The 15,837-nt window shown below is 54.4% G+C and overlaps 1 protein-coding gene across 2 annotated transcripts; it reads left to right on the top strand.

Annotated features, from left to right (window-relative positions):
* Positions 1–1,205: 1,205 nt before the first annotated feature.
* LOC149121567 (complement C3-like) lies at positions 1,206–11,768 on the top strand. 2 transcript variants are annotated; one of them, XM_089316409.1, is made up of 15 exons: positions 1,206–1,309; positions 1,467–1,653; positions 2,717–2,889; positions 3,039–3,197; positions 5,631–5,690; positions 6,031–6,121; positions 7,792–7,837; positions 9,257–9,344; positions 9,608–9,694; positions 9,950–10,055; positions 10,453–10,542; positions 10,715–10,801; positions 10,886–10,975; positions 11,070–11,205; positions 11,534–11,768. In XM_089316409.1, the coding sequence occupies exons 1-15, from the start codon at positions 1,304–1,306 to the stop codon at positions 11,664–11,666; spliced, it is 1,539 nt and encodes a 512-aa protein (XP_089172535.1). In that variant the 5' UTR covers positions 1,206–1,303; the 3' UTR covers positions 11,667–11,768. The 2 variants fall into 2 exon arrangements, with proteins under 2 accessions (XP_089172535.1, XP_089172536.1); XM_089316410.1 differs by lacking the exons at positions 10,886–10,975; positions 11,070–11,205.
* Positions 11,769–15,837: the final 4,069 nt, after the last annotated feature.

The following is a 15,837-nucleotide window of genomic DNA, read 5'->3' on the forward strand; positions in this document are numbered from 1 at the left end:
CAAACACCTGCTATGGCTCACTCTTGCCTTTGTCTATGTCCCACCCCAAGCCTCACACTCACCTGCTCACTGGTCCCTCAGATCCACCTGCGTGTATCTGCTTATGCCTGCACTTCCTTCAGTGCACACAGGATCTTCCCTCCAGCTCTTCCTTTTCCCACACTTGGCCAAATCACATTTTCTCTTGAGGTTTAGCTCGGATGCCAGCTCCTTTCTGGAAGTCTCCCCCCGTGAAGACCAGCCCTGCACCTGTCTCTATCATTGCACCTGTCATGTTCTTGACTCATTCATTCATTCATTCATTCAACAAACATTTATCCAGGGACTCCTGTGTACCATGCTTTGTGCTGGACACTTAGGGAGATTGCTAAGGTCAACAAAGGAGTTGCAGTCCCGTGGGACTCACAAGCTGGCAGGGGTGAAGGGAGACAGATTGTCACTAGGAATTGTGTAAGTCACAAACGTGCTAAGCTCCCTGGGAGAGAAACGCCAGAAGAGAGTAGTTGGCAGAGGCTATGCCTGGCTCTGGGAAACCTTCAAAAGGAAATGTTCAGGGTGAATGTGAACTTGAACTTGGGGACGCTGTTCAACTCAGTACAGGGGGTGAGGGTGGAAGCTGGGAGGTGAAGGAGAAGTTTGAAGCCCCCATTGATCATTTACTAGCCAATGGGGTGACATTGCCCCTGACCCTCAGTTTTCTTATCAGTAGAATGGGGCCATCACGAGCATGCTCTGAGATGGCACAAGGAGCTTGGAGTCAGGGCTGTTTGCTTTAGTTAGTAGGGCAGATGCTCCATGTGGCACAGTGGTCCACAGTGTGACACCAGCGACTCACATCGGAGCACCAGTTCAAGTCTTGACTGTTTGACTTCTGACCTAGCTCCCTGCTGAAGTGCCTGGGCCCCTGCCACCCATGTGGGAGACCTGGATGGAGCTCCAGGCTCCTGGCTTCAGCCTAACTCAGTGCCAGTTGTTGAAGCCATTTGCAGAGAGAACCAGCAGACAGGCCTTCACTACTTTATCTATCTGTCTGTCTATCTATCTATCTATCTATCTATCTATCATCATCATCTGTCTGTCTTCCTGTCTCTCTGACACTCTACCTTTCAAAGTAAATAAATCTTTTTTTAAACAAGCAAAGTCAGGCAGGAAAGGTAGGGGAAGGCATTCTCCAAGATTCTCAGAGGATTGCAGGTGTTGCTGTCACCCACAGGGTGGCTACAAAGGCTCCGAGGCAGACATATCCCTCACAGCCCTCGTCCTGATAGCCCTGCACTCGGGCCAAGAACTGTGCAGTCCAACCATGCAGGTAGGACTCCGGCGGGGGACATGGGATGTGCAGGAGGCTCCCTGCCCCCAGGGAGCTCTCCCACCCACCCTCCTTTCCCTCTGAAGCCCTCCCTCCTAATGTCCAGAGCTGGTTCCTCTGATTATCTCCTTCTGGCCTCCTCCCTCTGACCCTCCAGAATTTGGATGCCAGCATCAAGCGAGCCAGTAACTTCCTGGAGACAAAGCTCCCCACCATCCAGACGACCTTTGCCATAGCCATAGTCTCCTACGCACTAGCCCTGGCCAACAGCCCCAAAGCCAATGACCGCCTGGACAGCTTTGCCAACTACAGTCACTGTGGAGACTGTGGGGAAGGGGCAGCAGGTAAGGGAATGACCTCAAACCCAGCCATCTGCAGCTCATCACTTATTTCTGGAGTGCCCACAAAGGGCGAACCCATTCTCGAACTCAGATCCTGAGAGGTCATTGTGAGCAAGAATGATGCGGTCCCTGCCCTCAGGGGTCCACCATTCCCCAGGGCAGGCAGCAGAAGACAATCAGGTCAATATATGATTGAGATAAGCACTGGCATTACAACATACTAGGGGTGCCAGAGTTATGGCAAGAACAGAGTCCAGGTTGGAGGGCTGGGGTGGATGATGAAAAGACACACCTGTGTGGAGGACCAAAGCATTCCAGGCAAAGGGAATGATGCAACCAAACACCTTCAAGTGGAAAAGAATGCCTGGGGATCACAAACCATGGGTTACCGAGAGGGACCTACCTCCTGTGGCAAATCCTCTGTCAGCCCCACAGGTCTATATCCTGCCTGCTCCCAAGTCAAGGGGTGTGAAGTTAGAGAACTTGCTGCAAATGGATTGGAGGAGTTGGTTTTTTTTTTTAAAGATTTATTGTTTGATTGATTGCAGTTAAAGAAGGGGAGAGACAGGGAGAGATTTTCCATCTGCTGTTTCGCTCCACAAATGGCAGCAGCGGCCAGGGCTGGGCAGAGAAAGCCAGGAGCTGGCAACTCCATCCAGGTCTCCCACGTGGGTGGCAGAAGCCTAAGCACTTGAGCCATCCTCAGCTGCTTTCCCAGGTGCCTTAGCAGGAAGCTGGATCAGAAGTGGGGCCACCAGGACTCGAGCCAGTGCTCACATGGCATGCTGGCTTTGCAGGTGGCTGCTTAACTTCCTGTGCCACAGTGCCAGTCCTCGGAAGACCTGCTTTGAACCTCAGTTTCCCCATATCAAAAAAGTTAGAGTCCCATCTCCTAGGTGGTTCTAAAAACCTGACAGCCATTCATTTCCTCGGCAAGGGACTTCCTGTAAAGTAGGCACTCAACAGAGCAGCAGAGGAGAGAGGAGGGTTCAGATGATGCAAAGAGAAGGCAAAGTGAGGTGGATGGGCCTGGCTTGGGGTGACCAGGTGGGCATCCCACTTCTAGACAAAACCTACTGGCCCGTGGGTGAGCCGGACGAGGACTCCCTGTATACCATTGAGGCCACAGCCTACGCGCTGATGCAGAAGCTGCAGTTGGGTCGATTCAATGAGACACATGCCATCGCCAACTGGCTACTGGAGAAGCGGGAGCTAGGAGGAGGCTTCAAGTCCACCCAGGTGATGGGGCCCCTGGGAGGTGGGGGTTGGGGGCGACTGCAGAGGTGCCGGTGCAAGGGGAGAACCGGAAGGAGCTGTCCGCGGTGCTGACTGTGGGCCTGGGCGCTGTCTGTGGTGCTGATCTGTGGCACCGACATCCCAACACCCAGACGACGGTGGTGGCCATCGAAGCCTTGACCTCCTTCCGCAAAAACGTGCCCTTCGAGGGAGAACAGAATCTGGATGTCCAGATCAGTGTCCCCAAGAGAGCTGTGCATGTCAACTGGCTCATCAATCATAACAATGCCTACCAGCAGCGATCGGCAAAGGTAGGGGCAGACAGGAAGTCTGTGCAGAGGTGGCAGTGGGAGTGAGGCCATGCCCCTGCCAGTCTTCCTCCTTAGTTGATTTCATAACCATTGGAGATCTGGCTATATAGTCAATGTAGTCATTCATCTATTCCATAAGCATTTCCGAATCATCTACTATGAGCCAATCCGTCTCCTAAGCATTGGTGTACACTATCAAAGACCTCTACAACTTAGGAAGAAATTAAGATACCAGATATATTCTATACAGCGGTGGCATCCCTTAGACCCAAAATATGGGTTGCACATCAGTAAGAGAGTCTGTTTTCTCAAGTTGTCAAAGGGCCCTGTGCTGCCCACCTCCTCTGCTCCATGGGTCCCTTTGTAAGGGGTTCCTGAGCAGGACAATAAAGATATGTGACTATATATATATGTATATATATTATACATATATATACATATGTATATATATATATCTATTCAAAGCATTCTGAACATAGGAAAAGATAAATAAATGTGAAAGGGAAGAATTACTTGGGTTTGGGGAGTAATCTTCCTGACATAACTGTATGGAAGGGGTATCAAGCTTTAATCATTTACCACAGAGATTCTGCCTCTATAGAATTCTTTTTTAAAAAAAGATTTAGTTATGTATTTGAAAGGCAGAGTTACAGAGAGAGAGAGAGAGAGAGAGAGAGAGAGAGAGGTGTTTTCCTCTGCTGGGTCACTCCCCAGATGGCCTCAATAGCCAGAGTTGTGCTGATCCAAAGCCAGGATCCAGGAGCTTCCTCCAGGTCTCCCAAGTGAGTGCAGGGGCCCAAGGACTTGGGCCATCACCTGCTGCTTTCTCAGGCCACAGCAGAGAGCTGGATCAGGAGTGGAGTAGCAGGGACTCTAACCAGTGCCTATAGGGAATGTTGGCACTGCAAGCAGCGGGTTTACTCTCTACGCCACTGCACTGGCTCCTGGAATTCTTAAATTTTGTTATTTTACTTCAGCAAACAACCCAAACTGTTGATCCACTCCCCCAAATGCCTGCTATGGACGGGGGGTGGGCAAAGCCAGGAGCCAGGAACTCAGTCCAGGTCCTCCATGTGATTGGCAGAAACCCAATTACTTGAGCCATCACTGCTACTTCCTGGGTCTGTATTAGTGGGGAACTGGAGTCAAGACCCAGAGCCAAGAACTGAACTCAGCTTCTTGATGTGGGATGCAGGCACCCCAACCAGCAGTTTTACCACTCAGCACAATTCCTGCCTCTCAAAGTTTATATTTTAGTAGGGGAGACAGAGTGAAGAGATGTGAGAAAGAGACCATTTAGTGTGTTCAACTGTGGCATGTGCTGTGGAAAAGTGAGTGCGAGGGGAATTGGGGGCATCGGTGACTTACAATTTTAGACAAAGTAAGCTAGGAAGATCTCACCGAGGAGGAACCAGCTGAGCAAAGACCTTAAGGTGCCAGGTTCGTGGGTATCTAGGCAGAGGAACCATCGGGGCAAAGGCCTCAAGGCAGGAGCATGGCAAGGAGGCCAGGGAGTCTGAAAGGGATGAAGGGAGGCGAGGGCAGGGACGTGATGGGGGAACTATGTAAGGCGAGGTTTTGTCAAGCTCGGTGGGGATGGTAGCTTTTACCCCAAGTGGAGGGTCTGGCACAGGGAAGCATTCATTTATTTCATGTATTCATAATAGTTACAATATGGCACTAGGCATGATTCGTATATATGTTGAACTATTCCTTAAAACGACGCTATGAAGTGGGTGCTGTTATTGACCTGGGTTTACAAATGGGGGAAGGAGAAACGGAGAAGTCAAATAACTTGGCTAAGTCACACATGTGTTCCATCAAAGAGGAATGGGCGTTTTTGAGATCCTGGGAGCACAGATAGGGAAAGAGTGTTCCTTGTGTAGGAAAAAGGAAACAGTGGAGACCCCGAGGCAGGCACAGACATGGTTTGAAGGGAAGATGCCTGAATAGAGCCCAGTCGAGGGGATGGCACGGCTCAGCAGTGAGCACTTGGAGGCCACGGCAAGCTTTCAGGAATTGATTCTACAGACAGTGGGGTTCAAGCAAGGGTGATATGGCTGACTGTGACTTTTAAACTCTCACTCTGAGCGATGTAAGGAGCATATAACGAGTAAGGCAAGAGTGGATGCAGACAGTCCAGGGGAGGCATCCACGGGGCCGCCCACAAGTTGGGCAGATTCAAGAGAAGCATGTGATGCTAAGACTGAGCTCACAGATCTGGCAGATCCGTGCCAGTGTAGACACCACCAACACTCAACGAAGAAGGAAAAGCAGGATCATTCCCCTGGGGAATGAATGACCCACCAGCTCCAAGCTGGGGAAAGAACCAGGCTCCCAGCACTCGGGCGTCCCTGTCTCCCAGCCCACGTGGCACCTGACCACCTCTAACTGCTCCCTCCGCCCTCAGACCCTTCTCTCCCTTCCCTCCAGTTCTTCAGCCAGGACGACCTCGTGATCACAGCCAGCGGCCACGGAACAGGCACCATCTCGGTAGGTCGGGAATCTTCACTCTCTCCGTCCACAACAAAACACCACGTGCTGGGGGACTTAGAACCAACACGCATGCATTTCTCACAAAGTTCTGGAGGCTGGGGGAGTCCACGACCCAGGCACCAACAGGCTTGGCGTCTGCTGAGGGCCAGTTTTCACTTCTATCACTGCAGAAGGTTCTGCCCCACACGGCTGGATCCTAGAGACGGTGCTGCCCCCGCCCCTGAGGCACCAAGAACACAGCTTGGCAGTAGATCCCCCACATGGCCAGAGATCTGAGCGGAGGAGGAAAGGGAGGAGAGGGGATGGGCTTTGACACCACGCTTTCTTGCCCTGTTAGATCCTCACCACGTACTACAAGTCCCCAGAGTCCTGGGAGAGCCCCTGCACCAGGTACCACCTGAACGTGACTCTCCACAGCACCCCAGAAGGTGAGCTTGGACCCACGGTGCACCGTCTCCATATTTTTTGGTTAATGTTGTCACTTATCTTGTTTATTTGAATGGCAGAGATCTTGCATCCTCTGGGTCACTCCCCCATGTGCCTGCAACAGCCAAGACAGGGCCAGACTGAAGCCAGGAGCCAGTAACTCCACCCAGGTCTCCCACATGGGTGGCAGGGACCCAAGTACCTGAGCTGTCACCTGCTGCCTCCCAGGGTCTGCATTAGCAGGGAGCTGGAGTCAGGAGCAGAATTGAGGGTTTCTTTTTTTTTTTTTTTTTTTATTTAAGGTAGTGAACAGTGAGAGAGAGAGACAGAGAGAAAGGTCTTCCTTTTCCATTGGGTCATCCCCCAATGGCCGCTGTGGCCAGCACACTGCACTGATACGAAGGCAGGAGCCAGGTGCTTCTCCTGGTCTCCCATGGGGTGCAGGGCCCAAGCATTTGGGCCATCCTCCACTGCACTCCCGGGCCACAGCAGAGAGCTGGACTGGAAGAGGGGCAACCAGGACAGAATCTGGCGCCCCGACTGGGACTAGAACCCGGGGTGCCGGCACTGCAGGCGGAGGATTAGCCTATTGAGCTGAGGGTTTCTTTATTTCATTTAAACAGTCATTCACTAAACACATTTATTGCTTTATTCGGTCAATCAGCATATGTTTAGTAAACATTTACTGCCTGCAAGGCCATTTCTTGACCTGGGAACACTGGCATGAACAAAAAAAAAAAAACCTATCCTGGGGCCAGTGCTGTGGAATAGCGGGTAAAGCCACCCCCCTGCAGTGCCGGCATCCCATATGGGCACCGGTTCAAGTCCTGGCTGCTCCACTTTCCCATCCAGCTCTCTGCTGTGGCCTGGGAGAGCAGTAGAAGATGGCCCAAGTGCTTGGGCCCCTGCACCCGCGTGGGAGACCCAGAAGAGGCTCCTGGTTCCTGGCTTTGGATCAGCCCAGCTCTGGCCAGTGCAGCAATTTGGGGAGTGAACCAGCAGATGGAAGACTCTCTCTGTCTCTTTCTCTCTCTCTCTCTCTCTCTCTCTCTCTCTCTCTCTCTCTCTGCCTCCCCCCCATCTCTGTCTTTCAAATAAATAAATAAATTAAAAAAAAAAAAAACTATCCCTGCTGCTCCTGGACATGAGGGGAGGGGTCAATGATATACAAATAACAATATAGGAAGGTGCTTCAGAAAGTTTGTGGAAAATCGAACTAAAGAGGCTGACATGGTGCAGTGGGTTAAGCCGCTTCATGCAATGTTGGCATCCCGTGTCAAAGTGCTGGTTCAAGTCCCAGCTGCTCCACTTCCAATTCAGTTTCTTGTTAATGCCCCTGGCAAGGAAGCAGGTGATGGCTCAAATACTTGGGTCCCTGACACCCATGTGGGAGACCCAGATGGAGTTCCAGTCTCCTGGATTTGGCCTGGCCCAGCCCTAGCCATTGTGGCCATCTGGGGAGTGAACCAGCAGATGGAAGACCTCTCTCTCTCTCTCTCTCTCTCTCTCTCTCTTTCCCTTCCTCCCTCCCTCACCCTTCCTCCCTCCCTCCCTCTCTCCCTCTCTCCCTCTCTCTTTATCTCTCTGCCTTTCAAGTAAATGAATAATTTTTAAGTCCATGATTGTAACCACCAGGCTACCCAGCCACTAACCTCCTACTTTTTGTCTACAGCAAATAAAAAGGGAGAGGAGACCTTCCGGCTCCGAATGGAAACAAGGTCAGGGCTGGTGTCCTGAGGGCTGGGTGGGAGGGCAGCCCCACCTCCTGGACCCCTGTTCCATAGCTGCCCTCCCGTGTGCTGCACGGAGAATGGGAACCCGTCAGGCCAGCATCTCCACCCTGCCTCCCCCTGCTTGTCCTCCGTTCTGTCTCCATCCTGCCTTCTCCACGGGCCCCAGGGTGTTACCAGCTTGTCTGGAGGTTCAGAGTCAGAGGGGTCGGGTGGACCCTCCATGGTTTGGCCTCTGGCTGTGGCCTTTTTGCTGGCTGGCAGAGTTCCAGGCTGCAGGACATCATGTGGCAAGAGACGAAAGTGCACCTGCCTGTCTGTCTCCATTTGAAGCCAGCAGGATTCAAACGTGGGGACTCCATGCCGAGGATCCGATCCCATCTCCTCACTTCCCAAAGCCCCCACGCTGAGACACCATAACTGGGTTGAGTTGCCACTCTCTCAGTGCCAACAACATAAAACTTCAGGGTCCAAACTCCTGCTGTGGCATCTGGGCTCTGCCTACCACGGCCAGCCTGCCTGTGCCGTGACCCAGGTGTCCCGAGCTGGTTGTACGCCCTGTACACCGCCTGGTTCTCATCTCCTCCACACACCTCAGTCTCGCCCTGACCCCAACCTCCCTTGTTCAGGTCTGCCCCAGATATAAACTTGTAATGAGCACCTGCTGTGTGCCCAGCTCTGTTGTGGATGCTCCAGGCACAGCCACAAGCAAGGCAGACTCCCTGCCCTGGGGAAGCTTGCCGTCTGCTAGGGGAGACAGACAGTAGCCAAGGAACCACTAGACATGAAATGAAATAGCAACTTTCTTTAAAAAACATATTTATTTGAGAGGTAGAGTTACATATAGAGAGAGAGAGAGACTGAGAGAGAGTGGTCTCCCATCTGCTGGTTCACTCCCCAAGTGGCTGCAAAGGCTAGAGCTGAGCCGATCCAGAGCCAAGAGCTTCTTCTGGGCCTCCCAAGCAGGTGCAGGGGCCCAAGCACTCGGGTCATCTTCTACTGCTTTCCCGTGTCATCAGCAAGGAGCTGGATCAGAAGTAGAGCAGCCAGGACTTGAACTGGTGCCCACATGGGATGCTGGCACTGCAGGTGGCAGCTTTACCAGCTATGCCACAGTACCGGCCTCTAAAGTCTTAATTTAAAAAAAAAAAATGAGGAGCATCGCAGGACGGAAAGGGAGAAGCGAGGACTCCTGGCTGGGAAACAGCCTGTGCAAAGGTCCAGTGGCAGGAGAGGGACCGGGGCTTCAGAGCAATCAGATGGAGGCGGGGTGCGAGGGGGTGAAGTGGAAGAGGCCCCATATGGTCAGGGGCAGGGCGGAGGCCGGGAGGTCTGGGAGAGGGCCCGACAGGCCGGCAGAGGGGAGCGTGGAGGAAGGGAGCGAGACTGGTGCTGTGAAATCCCCAGGTACCTGGGCGCTCAAGACGCCACCATGACCATCATGGAGGTGTCCCTGCTCACCGGCTTCTACCCCAACCAGGAAGACCTCAAACAGGTAACACAGACCCCATCTGCCTGCTGCTGGCTGCGTCTCCCCGTCCCTGCGTGGGTGCAGGGGCCATCTACCCAGCGCTAGCCCCTTGGGGTAATGCCCCATGGTCCATGGCCATGGTCACTTCCCGAGGACGCCCTGCACGGTCTGAGGCAGGCTCAGTGGGGCTGATCGGACAGAGGTTGGGAGCTGTGGGAGATGCTGCCCCTGAGGGGCCGGGGGCCTTGGAGGGTCTCCACCAGCCCCAATCGCCCCCTGTGCCCCAGCTGACCAACAACGTGGAGCCGTACGCCTTCCAATACGAGACCAAGACAAGCTCCAGCGACAGCTCCGTTGTCCTGTACCTGGAGAAGGTGAGGGAGGCCCGGCGCCCTCCGCGGAAGGCCAGTGGGCAGCCCAGTGGCCGGAGGATCCACTTCTGGCCCCCGGCCCCCGCGCCTTGTTTGCACTTGAACCGCGTCCTCTGAGGTCGGCTCCTCTGATCTGGATGTGTGTTGGCAATCTCGCCTGGTCAGAGGTCACCACCAGTAGTCTTGGCCAAGGCCCTGTGGCCAGTGCCACGAGGTCAGTGCGCCCTGGTCGGCTCAGAGAGAAATCCCCTCCCCCAGCTCTCCCACCAGGAAAACACGGTGCTGGGCTTCCGCATCCACCAGATGCTGCAAGCCGACTTCCTGCAGGCCGCCATGGTCACCGTGTACGACTACTACGAGCCCTGTGAGCAGGGGGCTGGGGGAGACAGGTGTCCAGCGAGGGCGGGGCGCGGCAGGGCGGGGGCGGGGCGTGGAAGAGGACTGGGGCGTTGCCAAGAGAGGCCAGCCCACGAGTGGTTATAAGGGGCGTGGTCTTCCTGCTGCCAAGTGGGAGTGGTCAAGACCCTGATTGGGCAGAAACGAAAGGGTGGGGGTGGGGGAATGGGGTAGAGCGAGAAGGGAATGGTGTCAAGGGGGCGGAGCTTTCAGAGAGATTGGCAACGTGAGGCTTGCAGGGGGCAGGGCCAGGAAGAGGAGCCGGTCCGGAGGGGACGGCCCAATGGGACGGAGTTTCCAGGGCCAAGGGCAGGGACGGGACCTGGAGTGGGCGGAGACTTCCGGCCAGCCTGGCCCCCCCGCAGCCCACAGGTGCAGCGCTTTCTACAACCTGCCCACGGAGCGCTCGTCCCTGCGGAAGATCTGCCACAAAGACGTCTGCAGATGTGCCGAGGGTGAGGTCCGGGCCGAGGGTGGCCGGGGGTCCAGGCGCCCCCCTCCACCTTCTGGCCGCATTCTGGTCTACACTCAGACCCAGGGTTGCCGGTGGGGGTGGGGGCGCAGGGAAGGCTGCCCCTTCCCCACGAGCAGTCAGAGCAGTGGCCTGCCCCCCGACCTCCACCCCAGGACAGTGCACGGCCCTGAGGACCGACAGCAGCCGGCTGAGCAAGGAAGAGCTACAGGAGGCGGCATGCGAGGCTGGCGTGGACTTCGGTGAGTGTGGGCGCGACGGCCAGGAGATCCCTCCCTGCTGGTCAGGTGCCAACCCCACGCCCTCCTGCCCTCTGCCTTCCCCAGTGTACAAGATAAAGCTGGAAGGTGTGGAGGCCTCGGCCACCACCCCCTACGTGTACTACAACATGCGGCTGCAAGCCGTCATCAAGAGTGGTATGTGCCGGGCGACAGGGGGCAGTGTGGAGTCCTACCCTGGGGGGTCTCGGGCCTGTGCACACCCCCTCACCTGCCCCGGGGTCTCTTCCAGGCACTGACCCTGTCATCCCCAATACCCTGAAGAAATTTGTCTCCCACGCCACCTGCCACGACTCCCTGGATTTGCAAGAACAGGAGTCGTACTTGGTCATGGGCCAAACATCAGACTTATGGAAAGTCAAATCTGAGTGCGTAGCAGGGCTCTGGCCACCCTGGGCTCAGACCTGGGTGTTCTCCCCTTCCCCAGCCCAGCCCGCAGCTCTGCTGGACTTGTCAGCAGGGAGTTTCGGGGCTGCCCTGTGTGGAGGTGCAGGTTGTGCACTGCACAACTCCAGGGATTCCTACTGAGAATTTCAGTTTTCCAACAGAGAGGAGTAAAGAGCCTGAGGCAGGGCTTTATCCCAGTAGTGCGGGATGGGGGCTGGAGGACGAGGAGGGCAGAGGGGCAAGACGGGGAGGCCCCCAAGCTCCCAGGGCCGCCAGGCCCTCCTCACTCTTCCTCTCTCCCATGCTCAGTTACACCTACGTCCTGGGCAAGGATACATTCCTCATGCTTTGGCCGGCAGACGGGGACGTGAGGAGGAGAAAACTGCTGGGCGAGCTGGAGGAATTCTCCGAATATTTGACCACCCACGGCTGCCAGTCCTGAGACCGAGAGGCCTCGGCTGTCCTTGGTGACGCTCTCGGTGATGTGTCTCCAAGGAGGTCTGGGCCACTGGGCTTAACCCCAAATAAAGGACATGGAATCTCACACCCAACTCCAGACGTCTGTTCCTGCTCCAAGTGTGAGGGGGCTCCTCCCCCCACCAGGCTGCCCTAACCTGGCTTGCATCTCTTCTTCCTCTCTTCCTGTATCCCAACCACACGGGCCACCTCTGTGTCCTGACAACAACCAAATGCATTGCTGCCTCAGGACCTTTGCACACACTGTCCCTCTGCCAATGCACCCTCCCCCCATATCTGCCTGGACTGAACCCTTCCCTGTGTGGGGTCTGCTGAGAGGTCACCTCTTGCTGGGGGTGGGGGTGGGGCTCTAGTTCGAGTCCCAGCTGCTCCACTTCTGACCCAGCACCCAGCTAACGCACCTGGGAAAGCACTGGAAGATGGCCCACGTGCTTGGCCCCCTGCACTCATGTGGGAGACCTGGAAGAAGCTCCTGGCTTTGGACCAGCCCAGTTTCAGCTGTTGTGGCCATTTGGGGAGCAAATGGAAGATTCCCACCCCCACCTCAAATATTTATTTATTTATTGAATTTGAAAGGCAGAGATACAGAGACAGAGCAAGATCTTCCATCTACTCATTCACTCTCCAAATGGCTGCAATGACCAGAGCTGGGCCAGGCTGAAGTCAGGAGCCAGGAGCTTCTTCCAGGTCTCCCAGGTGGATGCAGGGGCCCAAGGACCTGAGGGTTTTTTTTTTTTTTTCCTGCTTTCCAAGGGAGCTGGATTGGAAGTGGAACAGCTAGGACTCAAACCAGCACCCATATAGGATGCCGGCACTGCAGGCAGAGGCTTAACCTTCTACACCACAGTGCTGGCCCCAATAAATAAAACCTTTTAAAAAGGGGCAGGGACAAAGCTATTCACACCCAGACACTGAGCTGCTCCAGCCACAACAGGGACAAAGGACACTTAAGGCCCAGGGTACCAGGGCACACCGCACAGAGAACCTGGCACCCAGCGAGTGACCGACCTACCTCCTGTACCATCCTGGTATTTATTTCAGCTGACAGCAAATTCCTTACTGGCCAAGTTCACTTGAGCAGAGCCCCCAAACAGGTTACTCAACTTTTGCGCAGAACCCGAGCCTGCACTGGGAGCTGACTTCTCAAACCTGCACAAAAGATTTTCTGGGCTATAACGTCCATTCCATAGGCACCACCCACCCCATCAAACCCTGTGTTAATTCTCACCTCCTAGGTGCCGTTGTCAAAGATCTATTTCCAGGGTTTTATACCTGTGATTTTTTTTTAAATAATTGCATTTAGCTCTTTGGGTCTGTGTTTTCTGATTGTAAAATGGTAGATGCTTATTGCAAAAGCAACTCAGTTGTTCCAGAAATGTGAACTATGGGAAATGACGGTGCTGAGGAGGGGCACCTGCAGAAATGCACGCATTTGGGCTGTGTCTGCAGACTTCTTCCTATGTACGCACCAGGATAAATTCCATCAACAAATGGGCTCCCAAAGTGCGTGAAGAGCATGGAATTAAAAGATAAGTTTAGGGCGTCCCATATCACAGTGCCTGGGTTTCAGTCCCAGCTCCGCTCCCAATCCCAGCTTCCTGCTAACACACGTCCTGGGAGGCAGCTCGAGGGCTTGGGTCCCACGTGGGAGTGTCCCACTTAAGATGGGCTGCGTCAGGCTGATCCACACACAACGTGACCTGCAGCCATACGGCTTTTTCCTTTGTCACCTGGGTTACTTCTCTCTATCCTTTGCAGTGACTTGGAGTGGGCTCTTAAACCTCTTTTCCCATTGGCAATATTACCTCCGGCTTCTGAGGCTGGCTGTGAGGATTAAGTGAGATACACAGTTAAAGCACCTGCAGCACTTCCAGGTGTTACAGTTGTAGCTCAAGGGCACCTCCTTCAGGAAGCCTTCCAGGATCACGTCCCCCTGTGTGCTGCTTTCTCATGGATCTCTCAGTTATTTTTAAAAATTATTTGTGATATCACCTTCCTGTTTCTCTTTTCCATCAAGACCATGAGCTGCAGAAGAGCAGAAATGGTGTCCAATGTGGGGATGCACCCAGCACCAGGCCTGGTGTACAGCAGGGACTAGGGGCCTGTCTGACAAATTCATGAATGAATGGCTCTCATGAGTTGCATCTTTGACTCAATTATACTAACGTGCCACAGGCTTCCCTTTTTCTTCTTCTCTTCTTCTCCTTCTAAGATTTATTTGAAAGGCAGAGTTACAGAGAGGCAGAGGCAGAGAGAGAGAGGTCTTCCATCCGCTGGTTCACTCCCCAAATGGCAGCAGCGGCCGGAGCTGCACCAATCTGGAGCCAGGAGCCAGGTGCTTCTTCCGGGTCTCCCACATGGGTGCAGGGGCCCAAGGACTTGGACCATCTTACATTGCTTTCCCAGGCCACAGCAGAGAGCTGGATTGAAAGTGGAGCAGCCAGGTCTCGAACCGGCGCCCATATGGGATGACGGCACCGCAAGTGGCGACTTTACCCACTACGCCACAGCGCCGGCCCCAGGCTTCCCTTCTTATCACTCTTCTCAGCACATGCATTTCCTCATTTTGCACAATTTTTTATAAAAATGTGGATGGGCGGGCACTTGGCGCAGCATCCAGACACCACATGGGCTGCCTGCACCCTGTATCAGGCATGCACTCCTGACTCCAGCTTCCTGCAGGTGCACGCCCTGGGAGGCGGCAGTGATGGCCAGAGTCCCTGGGCCCCCTGCCACCCACGCAGGAGCCCCAGATGGAGTTCCCGACTCCTGGCTCTGAACTGGCTCAGCCCCGGCTCATGCAGGCATTTGGGGAGTGACCCAGCAAATGGAAGATCTCTCTCTCCCTCTCTCTCTTTCCCTGTTTCTGTCTCTCTGCCTTTCAAATAAGTACAAATTTAAAAATAAATGGAAATAAAGGATACGATGTGGTAATGCTCATGCCACCGTGCAAACAAGCCTGGTCTGCCCAGGCGGGGACAATGACAAGAACTCGAGTGGAACTCATAGAGGGGAGGCTATGACCCTGGTGGCAGGGTCGTTTCTCTTCCTGCCCAGCTGCAAGTTTGGAGGGAAAGATTGTATCTGTATTGAACAAATAGAGGATTCTTCCTTGTGGGTATTCTAGTAACAATACAGTGTAACAACTACAGAGCACTTACATTGTATCAAGTCTTGTAAGTCAGCTAGAGATGGCTTCAACTCTACGGGAGGGTCACCATACCCCCGAGAGGAATGCCAAAAAAAAAAAAAATTATTATTACAGAGGTCTTCCATCTGCTGATTCACTTCCCAGATACCTGCAGCAGCCAGGGCTGGGCCAGGCAGAAGCCAAGAGCTGGGAACTCCATCCGAGTCTCCCTCGTGGGTGACAGGGGCGTGCCTGTTGTAGGATTGATGAATCCTATGGTAGGCATATTTTTAACTTAATAATTGATTTTATTTATTTGAAAGACAGAGATCTCCCATGCGCTGGTTCCCTCCCCAAATGCCTACAACATCCAACACTGGACCAGACCAAAACCAGGAGCCAGGAGCTCCCTCCAGGTCTCCCCCAGAGGTGTTAGGAGCCCCGTGCACCTGCCATCTCCTGGTGCCTCCCAGGGTGCGCATCAGCAGGGCACTGGAGTCGGGAGCTGGGATTCAAACCCTGGCACTCGAAGATGGGATGCCAGCGTCCCAGGCGGCAGCAAAACCTCTGTGCCCAACACCGCCCTGTGTTCCAGCAGTGTCCGGAGGCCACTTCTGAGGAGGGCCACGACTCCGGTGGCATCTAGGGCATGGGGGCCGGGGACAGATCCCCATCGCAAAGAGCTACTGGCCCAAAGTGTCCGCAGCTCTGTGCAGGCGGCTGAGAAAACGCAGTTGCTTCTTTCACCTGACTCCATCCTCACCAGCTATGACCTCAAACTTCTGGGGCTCTGTCCAAGCAGGAGATGATGTCCCCAGGCCGAGGGTCCCAGCTAAAGGCTCCCCAGGCCCCTCTGCTGGGGCCCCATGGGCCCCTCAACCGCCCGATTGAGAATGCAGATTCCAAAGCAAGCATTTGGCTTGAGAGGGTTAACGGGACACATGAGAGGCCTGCATGGCATGAGCTGAACTCCTGGGCTCTGATCCAGGTCCCAGTTCCCACTATA

Source organism: Oryctolagus cuniculus, chromosome 16 (assembly GCF_051225735.1).
Source record: "Oryctolagus cuniculus isolate XC-2025 breed Fujian yellow rabbit chromosome 16, ASM5122573v1, whole genome shotgun sequence".
In the NCBI taxonomy this organism is placed as follows: Eukaryota; Metazoa; Chordata; class Mammalia; order Lagomorpha; family Leporidae; genus Oryctolagus; species Oryctolagus cuniculus.

What these genes read in the sequence shown, in the direction of transcription:
- LOC149121567 (XM_089316409.1), top strand. An exon ending in TCTCCACAGCACCCCAGAAG is followed by an intron (nt 6,122 to 7,791) that starts GTGAGCTTGGAC and finishes TTTTGTCTACAG; the next exon opens with CAAATAAAAAGGGAGAGGAG. An exon ending in ACCAGGAAGACCTCAAACAG is followed by an intron (nt 9,345 to 9,607) that starts GTAACACAGACC and finishes CCTGTGCCCCAG; the next exon opens with CTGACCAACAACGTGGAGCC.